At 40.0% G+C, this 18,517-nt stretch overlaps 1 protein-coding gene across 6 annotated transcripts in view; it reads left to right on the top strand.

Annotated features, from left to right (window-relative positions):
• NBEA (neurobeachin) overlaps window positions 1-18,517 on the top strand; it is a 1,788,010-nt gene that overhangs the window by 1,441,313 nt on the left and 328,180 nt on the right. For all 6 annotated transcript variants that reach the window (XM_085621699.1, XM_085621702.1, XM_085621701.1 and 3 more), the window contains one exon: window positions 14,275-14,392. In XM_085621699.1, the coding sequence (XP_085477825.1) occupies window positions 14,275-14,392 (118 nt within the window). The remainder of the gene's footprint in view (window positions 1-14,274; window positions 14,393-18,517) is intronic.

An 18,517-nucleotide genomic window follows, 5' to 3' on the forward strand; every position in this document is an offset into this window, starting at 1 on the left:
GCCATACGTCTTTGTCCAGTCTTTAGTTTATATCTGGGTCTAACCCGGCCTTTCACTAATATCCCTTTTATATATTAGCAGCTATTTGCTAGAAAATGGAAATGGTCTTTTTGTGTGTGTGTGTGTGTGTGTGTGTGTGTGTGTGTGTGTGTGTGTGTGTGTGTATATATATATATATATATCTCCTCCAAAATGAGCTCAAGTTCGCCGGATTCCTGGCGCATCTCCAGCGGTGCAACTTCCATGGCGGAGCCAAGCCGTTACATATAATTACAACCCTCTTTCCAGAAAGAATGGAGCGCACTCACGGGTGTTATCACAATGTTCTTTGAATTCTCAATATATAATCCAATATTTACGGGCATATCATCGCTACCAACCATTCTCAATATATAATCCAATATTTACAAGCATATCATCGCTACCAACCCTATTTTTTTTTTTTAATCACAATGTTCTTTTAATTCTCAATATATAATCCAATTTTTACAGGCATATCATCGCTACCAACCAACACATTTCGGTCTCCCCGAGACCTTGATCACAGTTAAAAGTTTGCGGTTCCTATCACTACTAGTACTTTCAAAATTGTCATCGTGTGACTTCCTGTTTCATCACAGGGCTTTCTGGGACATGTAGTTTTTTTTATTATTTTACAAAAAAAACAAAATTTATTTTGTATATACTTTTCTATACATGTCAAGAAAGTAGCATGCTCCAACCACTAAAGCATTATTAACATAAATCTAAATTTTATCTAACTTATTTATGTAATTATTATCTGATTATGTCTTTTACAATTTACCGTACTTTTCATACTTTAGTTCTCATATTTCATTCATCATTAATTTTCAACAATTTAGTCCTCCAGTGGGCATACTGGTTATGACCCATTGTATCACTTTTGCTTAATTCATTCAATAACATCATATTGGAAGTTGAGTCTTCCAATTTTATTCGCCTCTATAATTTCCTCGTCACCCATTATCCTCGCTAGACCTTACTCCTCAATGTGACATTTAACATAATTTTTTTATTCAACTTTACAAATAAATAGGAAACCAAAAAATATCAAAGTGTAAAAATTATATATAATCATACAGTTTACCCCATCCGTGACAAAGGGAAATGTTCAGAATTTTGTTTAGTTCATTTCAGATTTTCATTGTGAAAGAACTAGGAAGTCATATTAAAATTGTGTCCGTTTTAACACAATACAGGAGGCTTATAGTTCGAGCTTTATTATTCCAGATGTACATAAATCTCTTCATCCTGATTCAGCCCGTACGGGGTATATGTTCTTAAAGACAATATTAGGCGTGATTCACATTGCCGCAATTGTTTCTCTCGATTTCCGCCACGTACATGCTTTTCCACAGTCTCTATTCCATAGAACTTCAAAGATTTTCAATTACTTTCATATTTTTGCTCCATATGTTTTGCAACAGCGTTGTTTCTGTCCTTATTTATGGTTGCTCGAACATGTTCAAGGATTCTATTTTCTAACTCACAAATCGTGCTTCCCACATATTTTAAGGAGCACTCAATAATATAGACCACATATTGAGTTTTACAAGGAATCAATTGTTGAATGTGCCATACTTCCTTGTTTATTCTGATTACTTCCTTGGTGTTTTGGGCGATCTGACAGACCTTGCAGTTTTGACATTTAATAAAACCAGTAGTTCGTAACCATTTCTTTCTTTTGTTTTGGTCTTTCCAGAAGTGGCTCTGTACCAATCTGTCCTTTACATTTTTTGCTCTCTTATATGTGACGTTAGAATGTTTTCCCACGATTTCTGCCACAATTGGGTCAAGTTTTAAGATTTTCCAATTCTTTTTCAGAATCCTCGTCAATTGTTTGGCTTCCTGTGAGAAGGTCGTGATGAACCTGATTTTTTGTGGTTCCTCAATTTGTAACTTTACCTTTATTATTTCTTCTCTGTTCTTTTCCTCAGATTTTTTTCGATCTTTCTCAATTATTTGGGGGGGAATATCCTCTCCATTTGAAGTTCTGGGCTGTCCTTTTACTATGCTTAATCCATTCTGTTTCTTCTGAGCAGATTTTACGAATCCTCAAGAATTCCCCATAGGGGATACTTTGAATCAATGAGTTCTGGTGGAAACTATTTGTATGCAATATAGCATTCATCGCAGTCTTTTTTCGATGCAATGTCGTTTGGATTTTGCCATTATTTATGTTGATTTCTGTGTCTAAGAAGGTTACTCGTTCTTTACTCATTGTATATGTAAACCTGAAGTCTGCTTCCGTAGTATTCAGAATTGTGAAATAGTTTTTAAATTCTTGTTCACTTCCGTCCCAGATTATTAGCAGATCATCAATGAACCGTAACCATACTATTGTTTTTTCGGTGTACACATCATTGTCTGGGTGCCAGGCAAAGTGCTGCTTCCACCTGCCCATTGCCAGGCAGGCGTAACTCGGACTAAAATAAATCCCATTGCTGTTCCGTTTAATTGCATATAGATCTCATCACCAAAAAGGAATACATTTCGTGTCAGACAAAGATTGATCATCTCTTAAGATCATTTCATTATGTTTTTTGTACTGGATATTCCGTTTTTTTTTTTATATATTCACACGCTGTCATGCCGATATTATTTTTGATATTTGTGTACAGTGAGATCACATCCATTGTGATCAAACTGAACGATTCTTGCCACGGTATATCTTGCAGATGTCTCAGAATGTCGCTTGTGTCTTTTATGTATGATGTCAAATTTAAAACGAATGGCATCAGGAAGTGATCCACATAATTCGCTATCGGTTCATACAGAGACCCCCTTGCTGCAATTAAAGATCTTCCTGGTGGTTTTGTTTGATGTTTATGGATCTTTGGATAAAAAATAAATCGTTGCCATGGTTGAATGTTCTGTTTTTAGATATTTCACTTCGTCCTCATCCAACGAATCCAATGACTTCCATTCTGTTAACTTTATATCCAGTTCTGTTTTGAATATTGACGTTGGGTTAGTTTTTAATTTGCCATAGTACTCCACATTTTTAAGTTGGCGATGTGCTTCTTTTGTATAGTCTCCTTTATCCCAGACAATTATATTTCCTCCTTTGACTGCAATTTTCAGTATGATCTGTTCATCTTGCGTTAGATCTTTCAAAGCCTTTCTTTCAGATTCATTCAGATTGTCATATTTCATTTTTTTGATGTTATAAATATCATGTATTACTGCATCATGGAACATATCTATTTTGTTTCCTGGCGTTAGATGTGGATTAAAACGTGATTTTGGTTTGAACCCACTCAGACCAGATCCAATCTGTGCATATACTGATTCCAGTTCCACATTTTCCTCCTCATGTGTTGCATCTAGATTTACCAGTGTTAAGAAAGCAGCCGCATCACTGACTGCAAGTTCCGCTGCGGGTTTTTGTATCTTTTTTATATGGTCTCTCATTTGTTGATTTTCTTTGAATATTTTTGCTAGTTTTATTTTCCTTATATATTTATTTAGGTCGATCCTCACTTGCGCTATATCCATGCTATTTTTCGGGCAGAAATTCAGGCCTCGCTGTAGGAGTGATATTTCAGTCTCCGATATTGGGCTTATCGACAGGTTTACAACAGTTAGATCTTCCATGTCCTTTTCTTGTTCTATAGTTGTTTCTGCCTCATACTCCTCGTCTGTGTTCCCACCTTTTATTGATCTTCTGTTCCTCTTTCCTCTCCTTGTCTGTTTCCTCTGCGGCTTCTTGCTCGGCCTCTTCCTCTCTCTCTGTGTGTTTGCGATTGGCTGCTCATATTTTGCTCCCATTGTCTTTGCTGGAGCACCAACCACATATCCCCTAAAAAAGACCTTTTCACTCCTTCCACATTTGGATCTATTTTGCCCTCACCTCTTTCTATAGAGGCTACTGATGATGCACTTGTCGATGCATTAGATTCACTTTCTGTGTAGTCACATTGTTTTAAACCATCGAATTTTCTTGAGAATGTAAAAATACGTTGGTAGCGATGATATGCCCGTAAATATTGGATTATATATTGAGAATTAAAAGAACTTTGTGATAACACCTGTGAGTGCGCTCTGTTCTTCTGGAAAGAGGGTTGTAATTATATATATATATTGGTGGAAGTGGGAAAGGAGAAACTGCTGTGACTTTTTCAATCGGAGGCCCACTGTGGCAGAAAAACAATATCGTCAATCAGTGTGATTGTTGGACCCACTTAGGGTAAAAATTAAGAAGGGGGCACGAGAGCCTACTATAGGCGAAGTAACTACTACATATACCAGCATGCAGCACAAGCAAAATTAATCTGCAGCCCACTGAAGGGCGGAGCAAGCAACGTGCTGAAATAGGTGCCTCCATGCCTGCATTCACATTCGAATGCCTGTGAACAAGGAGCTATCTTGCTCCGAAACGCGTCAGGTGAGATCAAAGGTCCGACAAAAGAGGAACCGCAGGCCGTCAATATCCCGCTTCCGAGTGAGTCTTCGAAACGTTGGTCTTTGGGAAACAAAACAAAAAAAAAAATATATATATATATATATATATATATATATAAAACCTCTGAAGAAGGAAACTTGAAACGCGACAGGCTAAACGAACATGAGCCGCAAACTGATCAGTATGCCTGAACTGTTCATACCTTTTAAAGCTTGAAGTCGAGCGGTGGAGATATATATATTACCTACTGGCGGTCGCCAGTAGGTAGTTATAGTTAGGACCACGTTTCCATAGGAAATCCGCAACATTCTATTTTGAATAACTTTGGCGCCGGTCGACGAATCCTCGCGAATTTTTCAAAATAGGTGGGGCGCTTCGCTCCGCTCCTACCCTGAAAGTCTCGGGGGGATTCGTCAAGCGGGGGCTGAGATAAAAGGGGGGGTCCCAAAACGCGTTTTTCCCATGCATTTTTCCATAGGACCTTTAGACAGGGCTACAGCCCGAACGGCTGAACAGAATTACTAGAAATTTGGCAGAGAGGTAGTCCTCAGGTCAAGGAAGTGCCTTTTGTAGGTTTGGTGTAAATCTGTTCAGTAGATTCTGAGAAAATAGCCTTTAAATCAATATATATATCTGAGCCAGCTTACGGTACGCTTACCGTACGCGTACGGTGGCGTGCGCGAGCGCGATTCTGATTGGCTCTTAGATCTTAGTAAACATTCGAATCGGCCGAAACCAGGAAGCGGCGGCCGCCATTTTCTCTCTCGCACTGAGAGTGATGATTACAATACAAAGCACAAAAACATGTAAAGGGGATGTTTAAACAGCTACCACACACATAGCCATGTTGAGGGAGTCCCCAAAGATCCCCCAAGGCCAAAATCGGAATTTTTATTTTTTCGCTAATTTCGCCGATTATGCTTACCGTACGCGTACGGTAAAAAAAATTTTTTTAAAAAAAATGTATCCACACTCTCCCCACCCCGTGTGCAATTGGTGCCCGAAGTGCACCAAATGTGCATGGCTTATACTTAAATATGCGAAAAACTAAAGTATTAAAAAAAAAAATATTAAAAAAAAAATGTATCCACACTCTCCCCACCCTGTGTGCAAATGGTGCCCGAAGGGCACCATTTGTGCATGGCTTATCGCAGCATCTAAAAATTAAAATATTACCTTTCAAAACGAAGTGCATCATATGTCCTCCATGTGCGCACGGTGCGCGAAGCGCATCGTGCGTACATGGCCCATCTAGCGTAACGTGGGCACGCGGTGCGCGTAGCGCACCGCGTGCCCACCGTGTGTGCACGGCACTAACTGCGTAAAGTGGGCGCGCGGTGCGCAAAGCGCACCGCGTGCTCACTGTGCGCGCACGGTGCGCGAAGCGCACCGTGCGCACACGGAACGAACTGCGTTAAGTGGGCGCGCACGCCACGAATGGCGTAAAGTAACTTAGCATTTAAAAAAACGTACAAATTCACTGAAAAAACCATAGGTTTCACACACGTTATAGTTAGGAATTAGCATTTAAAAAACCTTGCAAATTCACTGAAAAAACTATAGGTTTCACACATGTTATAGTTAGCGGAAATTTTACTGATAAAAAACCAATGAAATTCCCCCGTTATAGTTAGTGCAGGCAACTATAACTCACGCGACCGCAATCTTCTGCTGATGACATATGTGTCTTTATGAAAAAAAAATATTTGTAATATATGTATAGCTAAAAATGTATGGGCAAATAAGTGTCTAAATACAGTATTAGCATCAGCAGAGGATTGCGGTAAAATTTCCGCTAACTATAACGTGTGAAACCTATAGTTTTTTCAGTGAATTTGCAAGGTTTTTTAAATGCTAATTCCTAACTATAACGTGTGTGAAACCTATGGTTTTTTCAGTGAATATATATATATATATATATATATATATATATATATATATTCCGACAATGCTGTAATTCCTCCTTTCTTGAATCCCCAGCAACCACGGACACCAAATGAGCTTCAAACCGGTCATTTAATGAGAGCAAATAGGCAAAACAATTACTCTACGCGTTTCGGGATCACACTCCCTTGATCACGAGTAAGGCAAAGTGAATCAGGAAGTACAATAAATAGTCATGTGATTCCTTTTGGTAAACAAAGAAAACAGACTTCAAGGCTACTCGTTACTTCACGAGGCCATTTTTTCTTGAAAGCAACTTTAACAAAATTTACATTTCGACAAAATTACATTGCGTGGAACTGAGTAACACGATTGATATAATCTGAACCAGCATTGCATTATACACAGAATAAATAACAATTTCCGTCCATTTAAATCATAAGGATTGAGTATAACCTTACATCAAATTCCGATTCAATCTTGATTTTCTAAACCATTGACCACTAAAGCCCATGTGGGCATTAATATCAGATGTCAAAAATTATTGTTTGAACGAAAATTAATTTTACTTGACATATAAATGGTACGTCAAAATTGTATATATGCATCTTCAGTCAACACTTCTTGCCCCAGTGGGCTTATCAAAGATACTCAATCTTCCATATGTCACCAGAAAAGATCAAAGTTTGCATCTACAAGAAAAAACAAATAAATCAATCAACAATTGATCGAGAAAAATTAACTAAGACTATATTTCCTGAAACTTTACACTTTAAAATTCATAAAAACATTTTTTGCAATAACATTTGTACACAAGTTGCTGACTCTCGTTTAAAAAAATGCTGGCCTGTGAAGATTCAACATGAATATGTTCAAATTCATCCTAAGTGCACCGCTAACTCTTCGTCACAGTTATGGCCTATCGGGGCCAAGGTACCATACTGGATTATTAGTTTCGACTCCAATCGTCTAAGGTCCTGTACCCTATTACCCTATTACCTCCTCTCTCATTCATCTTTATTGTGTCAAGGACGCAAAAACTGAGTAAATCACTGTTTTGATTATGATGACTCAGGAAGTGACGTGCAACAGGGTATTGTTTATCGCCATGTTTGATGGCGCGAAGGTGTTCTAAAATCCTGATTTTGGCCTTATGTATGGTGCTGCCAATATAGGCTTTTTTACAGGGACAAAACAAGGCATAGACTGCAAAATCCGTATTACATGATGTATGTTTCAAAATCTTGTGGGGTTGAAACGAGAGTCAGCAACTTGTGTACAAATGTTATTGCAAAAAATGTTTTTATGAATTTTAAAGTGTAAAGTTTCAGGAAATATAGTCTTAGTTAATTTTTCTCGATCAATTGTTGATTGATTTATTTGTTTTTTCTTGTAGATGCAAACTTTGATCTTTTCTGGTGACATATGGAAGATTGAGTATCTTTGATAAGCCCACTGGGGCAAGAAGTGTTGACTGAAGATGCATATATACAATTTTGACGTACCATTTATATGTCAAGTAAAATTAATTTTCGTTCAAACAATAATTTTTGACATCTGATATTAATGCCCACATGGGCTTTAGTGGTCAATGGTTTAGAAAATCAAGATTGAATCGGAATTTGATGTAAGGTTATACTCAATCCTTATGATTTAAATGGACGGAAATTGTTATTTATTCTGTGTATAATGCAATGCTGGTTCAGATTATATCAATCGTGTTACTCAGTTCCACGCAATGTAATTTTGTCGAAATGTAAATTTTGTTAAAGTTGCTTTCAAGAAAAAATGGCCTCGTGAAGTAACGAGTAGCCTTGAAGTCTGTTTTCTTTGTTTCCAAAAGGAATCACATGACTATTTATTGTACTTCCTGATTCACTTTGCCTTACTCGTGATCAAGGGAGTGTGATCCCGAAACGCGTAGAGTAATTGTTTTGCCTATTTGCTCTCATTAAATGACCGGTTTGAAGCTCATTTGGTGTCCGTGGTTGCTGGGGATTCAAGAAAGGAGGAATTACAGCATTGTCGGAATACGTAGAGGTTTGCCACCTCGCTGCGGGCCACCATCACAAGTGAGTAGGGGGAGGGCTAACGGTAGCGGTTCGCTACTATTGCGGTTTTTGATATATATATATATATATATATGTATATATATATATATATATCTCCACCGCTCGACTTCAAGCTTTAAAAGGTATGAACAGTTCAGGCATACCGATCAGATTGCGACTCATGTTCGTTTAGCCTGACGCGTTTCAAGTTTCCTTCTTCAGAGGTTTTTGAAAATGAATTAGGTGGGCGATGCTGGCCACGCCCATATTTACTTGTAGCACGCCCTTAGATGGGCTGTTCCATTGACCCTGTGCATTCTGGTCAAAGTAGTCCGCACAATGCGCCGATAGTACTGCTGGTAAATTTTTTTAGCCCACAGATGGGCCTCAGTGCGCCGTCACTGTTCTGATCCTGTTGGCAAACCCACGCAAGTTATACATATAATTGAAGTAGAATATATATGTATAGGAATTGAAGTTTGAAATAAAAAATGATTATAAATATATATCTATATATATATCTCTATCTCTCAATTCTACTTCGATTGTAAGTAGTGGTTCTGAAATAAAAAGATTGACCAAACCCTGACAGATGCGGTAGCAACAATATAGAAGGCAAGTATGGACATGTTTGCGTACAAAGACTAACAGGGTGTCGGGGGCATCAGTGTAAGATATCTTCGTATCTCCATGGCTGCCTTACATAACAGCCCACTTCAGAGCACGCATAAGCAGAATGTGCATGAAGAAGTCTCTGGTGGGAGCTGGGTGGCACGCTGCCCGCGTCTCATGGAGCCAGCGTGCTCCTCCAGTTGAGTCCATACGGCACAAAGCGGCTAATTAATCTGATTAACACATCTGTGCATTCCCCGGCGATGTGCCCGCCTTTGCGAAGGGTCCAATCACCGTCCCGCAAACTGTGGCGCTCGGGCCCAAGAATAACAAGCAACAATGGCAGTGTCTGCAAGCAATTATGTATTTCTTGAAGAAAATGTTTCAGGGTCATGTCCAGCCAGGGCCCCTCCAATTCTGCTGCTCCTTCGTGACTGTAATTATCTGACACAGGCCCTGTGTGTTGCTAGAAACCATCCGTCTGCAATATTGGAAAGGCCCCCCCGTCCCCGCCCCTGTCTGGCCTTGCACGTTCGGCTTGCAGAGTAACGCTGAGAAGCCAGAGCGAGTCTCCTGAGTGCGAGAGGTCTGCGGGTCAGCCTCGGTTTTGCAAGTTTCCCACAAGTCAATAAGACATTCTACAAAAAAAGAAACATTTATGAACTGCAGCACTCATGGCTGCCTTGGGAATGGAAACCACTTCAGAAAACCTTCCCTGAAAGATGATTTCAGTCAAGATTAGCAGCCCCTGTGCTGTTTTAATTAATTGCGCCAAAGGAAGTGTGTTTTCGCAGGGTGAAAGGTGTGAAAGGGAGAGTGGCTTTTCTTTCAGGCCCCTCTGCGCAGACAGAGCAATGAAGAACTTGGCCGCCAATCATCAGGCTCGTTTGGGCGATGGACAGTTTTCGACAGTAGTTGATAGATCTCTGTGTGAGAACGCAAATGCAGTGGTTTATTGTACTTAGCAATGCTATCTGCTATTGGACGTTACTCTCTACCAAATAGTGTAGCAGAAAGGGTCAGCCACACATATGGTTACTTTGAGAAGGTTGTTCTAATTCTGATTCTGTGGCATACACAATCTGGAAAAGGAAGTACCGCAACTGGAGGGTTCACAGCCCACTCACTGCGCTCTGTACAGGCTTTGCACCACCCTCAAACAGACAAAGGTGATGGGAGGCTGCTTGCAATAAGTCTCACCACTGGCAATTGCCCGGTTTAGCATTTCAACCCACCGTTCTTTTGCCCATCATGCCACCTCAGGTTGGACCCAGCCATGTGCAAATCAGACTTGTCATGCTCCAATACGAACAGCCCAGCCCGAACTGCCAGGCCAGGTCCTGGAATACAAGCAACCCAAGAACAGTTCCGCCATGATTGGGTATCGTCAGTTGGGTTTAGTTGCTTTCAGTGGGGCATTGAACACGGGGCCTAAGTCTGGGCTTGTCCTTGCCACTTATGATGTTATGTCAAACCCACAAAAGGTGATGGAAGGAATGCTTCCATTAACTCTAACGACTGGCAATCAATCACTGGAGAAGCATTCCAACCCATCCTTCTTTTGCCCTCCACGCCACGCCCACCACGCCACCTTAGTTTGGACCCAGCCACATGCAAATAAGTCTTGGCTCTCTTCTAATAAAGTGGAACGCTACATTCCACTGTTTTGAATCCTTTGGGTGGATTCTTTGAGTCCAATGTCTCAAATTCAGTTAATGTCTCACACTCTAGTCAGCCTTGGGAAAGGGCCTACAGAAGTGTTACACCACTCTACTAGGGCATACATTTACTTTTTTTCATTCTTTCACCCTTGTAAGTATCTCATTTGACAAGTGTTAACCCCCTGGCATCTTGCTTTTCAGTACTCTCTTTCCTGACTTCAGTCCTTGTATTTTTGTCTCCGGCCTCGCGCCTCCATATAATCAGGGCCACTGGAACTATGTGATTGTGCAGCCGCAGCTTTTTTGCATAGTTATAGATTTGCCACATAATCCATCATCTGCTGCATAATCTGCAGATTTTAACAATAAAAAAAAGTTTTGACCTCAAACAGTTCAAAAGTTATTAAAAAAGCAGCAATTCATGTTGCAGCGCAGTAGAACACCCTTTACAAAGGTTGACTGGTCACATTTCTGAAGCTAATTGCTATATTTGGGTGTAAAACTGGTACTATTGAGTGCAACCAATGCCCAGAGAGTGGTAAACACTTGTAAAAAAGTCAAACAAATGAAGGCAAACTAATGAAATAATACTAACAGAAAATGTGGCACATTATGCCGCATAATTTGGCTTTTCTGGCTGCATAATTACCATCAATGTGCCTGGACTGTCGTTGTGCTTGGTTATTCCAAACAGGGCCTATATCTTTCTGTGCCAGATAACCTCTAAAAATGAATAAAAATATGTTTGAAGATCTTCATGGGGTAAAGCCCCTACTTACACCATTTGTGGAAGTTACGTGTCTCCAGATATCCTGACATTAGTTCACTTTAGTAGGCTCTTCATCTAAATGTATATATTTGGTGAAATTGCAAATTTGGTTCAGTCATCCAGGCAAAAGATATAACTGTGGCTGGTACAGGAAAATATAGTTCCATCCAAATTTTTAATCGACCTCTCTTATTCGCTAAACTCGAGATACACGTCCAGAAAAGACAAGAGGCGGTATCCTGGAGATAAGCAGGACTGGGACAAATCTTGAATATGTTACACAGTTGCAAAGGGGGAATGGGCCATCTTGGGTAAAGGCTGGGACTGTATATTAAAAGTTGAAAAAAGCACCAAAAGGGTTGTCTTTCACAAAAGATATTCCAGCCTAGGACCCCTAATGCTGTAGCATTTTTGGATCAAGAAATAATCAATCACACCACTGCCAAGAAGCCTCTGGCACCCGAGTAAGACGTGGACTTTGACTTCCTAGGAAAGCTGAGAGACCAACCTTTAGATTTACCTTCGCATTGAAGCAGTACTCAGCCCACTGCTGGTGTGGTGCCAGCAAACTGCTGCAACCCTAAGTAGAAAAAAAGTATCTGCCTGCTGCCTTTCCTGCTTGCTGTTGCAGTCTCTAGTTCCAAGAAGCCAGAAGAGCTGCTAGATTGAAACAGATGGAGCCAGAAAAGCTGCTATGTTATCAGGTACAGCAGTTCCTAACTTTTTAGCTAACTTGACCCCCACTGGTTCACAAGTGGAATCCGTCGTTCTAAACCTAAGCAATTTCTTTAGATTTGAGCCATAACACAATACATACAAATACAGAATCAAGTGTACATCAAATACACAAATTATAAAATATTCAATTAACAATCAAAAACATATGCAAAAATCGAAATGATAATTTTTCAGAAGGTTGGGGAGTTTTATTTCTAAACACAAAGTGATATGTTGGACTCCAGCATATCATCTTTTTTCCTTTTTGCTCATAAGGCATATTCTTTTTTTTTTGTCTACCTTTACCAATGCTTCAACTGGGGCTACCAGTCATCCATACGACATTTCTTTTGCTGTACTTTCTCTGCTCCCACAAATCAAGATAAAGATACCAACTTCATTTTTATTCTCTAATTTCAAATTTCTTTGCACTGTTTTAAAACTTTCAATTTTTCTGTTTTATGTATATATACTTCCATAATCTGCTAATAATATTTAATTGTCTAAGCAGTCGTGAACCCCCGGGTGAAGGTCTACTAGTAGCCTACATTTCCCTGACACAGTAGGACTGACAGATATTTTTACATCCAAGCCTGATTACCAGCCCGAAGATTGTCTGATTTCCAGGATCAAGGTCTTTAAATTACCAACTACATTAATTATTAAGTTAACAATGACGTTCTGACCCATTTTCTACAAAAGCTAACACTAGATGTGGGCAATGCAGCAAATGTTCAAAATATTCACATTTTTAGTAATTGGATCAGGCACTCAATAAGATTTATTTAATAAAGTACGACTTTTTTAGGCTAATCAAATATTAGGTCCCTCTCAAGTGGGATAGTATTTGTGAGTAAACAGAACAGTTGACAACATTTGACTATAACATGGCCGAGGCTGTGTTGAATTCCTAATTCTCTTGAAGCTGCCAGTTGTTTTTGACACCACAAGTCTCATTACATTGTTAACTTGTTTATCAAAGGTTGGCCTTAACAGAATGGCCTGTCTGATTGACCGGTGTGCCCAGCCTCAAACTTGAGGAATGCCTCATGGTTAAGACCTTTATCCATTTGTTTTAGTGTCCAGCCCACAGCTAACATCATACATAGCCAAGAGCGGTATATTCAGTGCTTAATTTGAGCCGGTAGTTTTCGGTGCTCAGCACTGGCACTTAATTGTCAACACCGGCACTTATTACAGCTGCCACATGGTGGTGCTGTTTGTATAATTTAAAGATGAGCAGAACAGCAAATGTTTATTACATCATTATATATTTAAACAAATAATACCTGCCTCCCAACCTATTTTGATATCTTTGGGGGCTTGGAATAGTCTGATTTTTCACGCTTCTAGCAGTGTGCTGGTTAGTAGTTTTGTAGGTACTGCCACTGTCAACGCCAGCAGTGGCAATGGGTGGTGTAAGCTGCGGAGGATTCCTAACGAGAGCCCTGGCGCTTATTCTTTTACAAATTAAGCACTGGGTATATTTTTGACCCCACTGATGAAACATAGGCCATGCTGGGGTTACAGAGTCGAAACAATACCGCACCAGACTAACCACAGATCTAGTTACAGTGTCGAAACAATACCTCACCAGACTAACCACAGACCTACCTATTGGACATTTACAGAGGGGTGGCAGCCCTGTGGTCTGAGTCAAATTGACCTTCGTTACTTGCCTGCCCAATACCACCCACTTTCAGTCTTTACATTGCATTGTCCTACGAATAAATGAGCTGGCCTTTCACGTCTTCCAAACTTTTTCATCTGTCCATTTATTGCAATTGACTAATTCCTGCAGGCCAGCACACTTGAGGTGGGTCAGCAGATATTAATCTAACTGCAGGAAATGCTAATGCTCGAAGTACTATTCATGAGGATTACTGGATTATATAGCAGATCTTCAGCTTCTTACCATCTTTGTTATTTCGCCTTGAAAGAAGATAATCTATCAAAAATATTCAAGGATTGAATAGGCTGATGAGGCTAGTTTTCTGAAAATCCACTCGTGTACCACTTGTTGTTCGCAGTTTGTAAGCTTTGCACAAAATCAAAATTACCATCCGCTCATCTTCTTAAATCGCTTTATGAATTATAATGGAAAATATTCATGGAAGTAGCGTGCTGCATCATCTGTCTTTTCTTTATTTTCAGGTCCTTGCCTACACAGAAGGTCTTCATGGGAAATGGATGTTCAGCGAGATTCGAGCAGTGTTTTCAAGGCGCTACCTTCTCCAAAACACAGCGTTGGAAGTGTTTATGGCAAACAGAAGTATGTAAACTGGACATGAAACAAAACATTTTTTCAAAATAACTTATGTCGTGACAGTGAAAATAACTATGTCCCAATAATAAAAGTTGTTTAGATAAACTGTACGAATAAACTCACACTCACACATGTATCGCTACAGTACAGTGGAACCACAGCAGGCTGCCACACAGACTGCATGTCACAATGACTTAAAACACTTGGAACCAGCTATTCTAATAGCCATGAATCTTCTTCAGAGTGCTTTGACTTAACATAGTTCACTCCTTGCATCCTGGCCTTGGTTTAATACCTTTAAATACACACATGAAATGAAGCATTGCGTAAACCATGTGTGCAGCTATGCACAGCGTAGCTTGTTATTTATAGCCTTGTTTAGGGAGGGGAGTGGCAGCATGGCTCACCTGAGGCTTTGCCTCTCCTGAGTCCTGGCCCCCCTCCCACAATGGTAAGAAATAGCATATTTCTGCATGGGTCGTATCTGTTTGGTAAAATTCTGAATACATGTTGTGATATTAAGAACTGATTGCAAAATTGGAAGAAATGTAATCTGTTAAGGTTGAAGATTCCAGTTATAATGACTTAACCTTAATTTCTTCAGTAACGTCACAGAGAGGACTGGAACATGTCCATTAGGAATTGGAAAAAACTGGACTAGAGAAGCTACTCAAGTTTTTCAGTAAGATGAAGCTGGAGTGAAACCCTTAAGGAGATGATGATTCAAGTTAGGGACTTAGTGGTAGAGGAAAACATTGTTACATTTAGCACAAGACGAGGAATAATTAGAAGCTCAGAAAAGGCTGAAAAGGTCAGTGGTGAGAGAGCAGCGAAGTAACTGTTAAATAAAAGGTGGGCGGAGAGGTGGTAAAACAAGGTAGGTTGAGATCGACATGGCAAAAAAATGTAGCTTGTTCTAGTTTTTAAGAAAAAAGAAACCATAGGAATGAAGGGGGCTGAGGAGCTGAATTGATTAACAATAACCCATTTGAGTGAATATGGTTAGTATTAAAAAGTAATTTGCCACGATCTAGAGTTGGTACATGTAAAAGCAGAGATTAAAGCCAAACAAGAAGAGGCCACTTGATAAAGGAGTTGATTTGGCAGATGTAAAAAGATTGAGGTTCCACAAAATTGTAGACGTAAATACAATTTTCTGCATGCAAGTGTTATCCTGTAGTTGTAAATGCAGCAAGGGAAGTAACAGAAGAAATACAAATGTATCTTTCCAGCAATGCCACTATGTCTGCAAACGAGGATCGAAGCAATTGTAGAACCATAGTTCAGCCTGATTTAAACTGTTAAAAAGATCTTGCCTCTAATTCTTGATAACCTTCAAACGTTTCTTATCACCTCCCTGATCATGTCTAAATTAGACTAATGTAATAGTCTAATTCTCACCGCCCATAAATACATTCCTGACAAACTACAAGTCCTCCAAAATGCTGCCACCAGGCTTCTATTAAGAATTCCTAAATTTCACTCTGCCTCTCCAGCCATCAAAGAGCTGCACTGGCTCCAGTCAAGCAAAGAGTCATTGTCTAGGCACTTTGTCTAGCCTATAAGGCCCTCCATGATGTTAGCCCTGACTTGCTTAATCAGAGATTCAAATGGTACTGTCCCCACAGAAGTCTACACTCTGCTAATGCCTAACTCTCGATACTCCCCAGGTGTAAACATGCCAGGTGGGAAGGCAAGATCTTCGTTCTTGGAGCATCCAAGGCCTGGAATGCCCTACCTCTTCCCATTTAAACAGCACCAAGTCATCTCGCTTTCAGGAAAGCCTTGAAGACCTAGTTGTTTAGGTCTTTGTAATTCTGCAGTCTCTCTGTTTTCTCTCCCGTGCTGGAATTGATAAATCCTAGATGCCTCCGGGCATTAGCCCGGTTTACAGATTCCGCTAACATAACATAACATTTGGCACATGTAATTTAAGATGAGGAAAAGCAGCAAGCTATGGTCAAAGATTCAGAAAGAGTAATGGAAATGAAAGAGGTTATAGTGTCTTTGTTTCATGCAAGATTGGTATTCTTAAAGTCAATGTGAGGGAATGCTGTGATAAAATGGATTGAAAATGCAATTACATTGTAGCAGATAGTTCAGTAGGTGTTGTATGGTGTCAGCTATGTAGGAAGATAGACATGAGGAGGAATCTAGACGACGCAGCCTTGGTTTTATGCAATCCCAACATTTGTCAGTGCCTGCTGTGGACTCCTGAGAAAAACCTGTGACACCAACACTTATTATAGTGAAAATTAAGGCCCGGGTACAGGTGTCTGGTCCTGTAGGTTAGTAAGCCAAAAACAATTTGAAAAAAGGATAGTGTGGGCTTATAGACTGGTCCTAGAAATAAGGCTAGACTGGAACAGAGAAAAATGAAGTGAACATGTTGTGTTGTGCCTTTTAACAGAACCAATTGAAGCATCTGTTAGCAAAATGTAATTAATTGAATGTTGAGAATTTGATACTGTGGAAGTATGTCATTTACAAAAAAAGAATTATGTAAGTTACATTGAAGCCATCATATAATACTGTATCTGATAACAAGAACTAAGGTTGCATGAAGATTGACTATAAATAGACCATTGGTCCCAAACAAGAATACAGATGAGTAGGAGTAAAATTGGTAAAACTTGTGTGTGCAATAGATGTATTGGGTAGTATAGGAAAGGCATTTGTAATTCTTCTAATTTACCACTCAGATCCAAAGAATAACTTTACCCACTCAGGCCCTCGTTCCAAGTGGCCTATTTGTGCCCATGGGGACGATAAAAGGGGTTGCTAGCCTCACTGAAATTATGAGAACTGCAGCACTACCACGGTTGTGAGTACTTTCACATAGATTTTTTGGTTGCTAAATGTCTGGGGCAAAATAAGGAAATATTGGAGGAAATCTGACCCAGAATAACCGATTCCCTCTTTAATTACTCATTTCTTAGTAGACATTCAGAGTTCGATTCGTTATGAGCTGGTATTTCCCTTCCCCAGAATTATCGGTAATTCTGGTATTGTAGGTGGGAAATTACCAGACCATTTACAAGGCCTCTCATAATGACTGCCATGTCCTCTTTTCTCAGTGCCCTCCACTTGCACCTGACTCGAAGACAGTGGCAATCGTAGACTACTCTGATTCATCAACAAAGCCATCAAAGAAAGCATACCGAAACGCATCACTGCAAATGTCGCCCACCTTGGCAGTATCCCAGGTCTTTCTTTAGAAGGAGCCTCTTTGTAAGCCTTTACAGCAATCTTGAAGTCCCCTGAACAATGTATTTAGCTCCATAGGGCTAACAGCCATTTTCCAAAATGAACTAAACCAACTGCTTCCAGTCTTCCTGCACTCTGACTTTATAAATTTGACGCCTTCTTTCTTGGAAATTCCGAAAACATGAGAAATTACCTGCAGCTTGCTTTAGAGCATCATCCTCTTCCACCTCATTCCAGATTCTCCTCCTCCAGGATGAGTTTTCTCTCACTTCTACTGGGACACATCCCCAAAATTAACACCTCGTGGGACTCTTTCAAAATCTTTAAAGAAAGCGCCATTCTCAAAATTCTAGCAGCGCTAAAAACCTCAAACTACTTAAACAACCCTCTTCTCCCCAATTTCTTCGATTTAATTAAACCATTGTTACACCCACTTTGGACCAAGATTGTCTCTCTACTTCAAGGCACAATCCCTGACTGCCTAAAGGCTGGGCAGGTTTCCACATCCTTAACAAACCAACTGCAGATCACACTGACTTAAACAATTTCTGCCCTATCTGCAACATTCCTGCTCTGGTGAAGCTCCTCGAAAAATGCATACATGTCCAGCTTTGTAACCATATTGAACAATTCCACCTGCTCGCCCAATTTCAATGAGGCTTCCATCCAGGGCATAGCACGGAATTAGTCCATATACACATAGTGGATGATGTGCTATTATTGTTGGACCAGGATGAATCTTGCCTTCTAATGCTCCTTGACCTATCCTCAGCTTTTGACACGGTCAAGCACGATAACCTACTTGACCTATTGGAACATAGAATAGGACTAACGGGGTGGGCCGTAAACTGGTTCACCTTGTTTCTCCGAAACAGAACCCAAAGATTCAAGGTCAACCATTCCCTATCTCTCATACTAGGGGTC

Source organism: Triturus cristatus, chromosome 8 (assembly GCF_964204655.1).
Source record: "Triturus cristatus chromosome 8, aTriCri1.1, whole genome shotgun sequence".
NCBI lineage: Eukaryota > Metazoa > Chordata > Amphibia > Caudata > Salamandridae > Triturus > Triturus cristatus.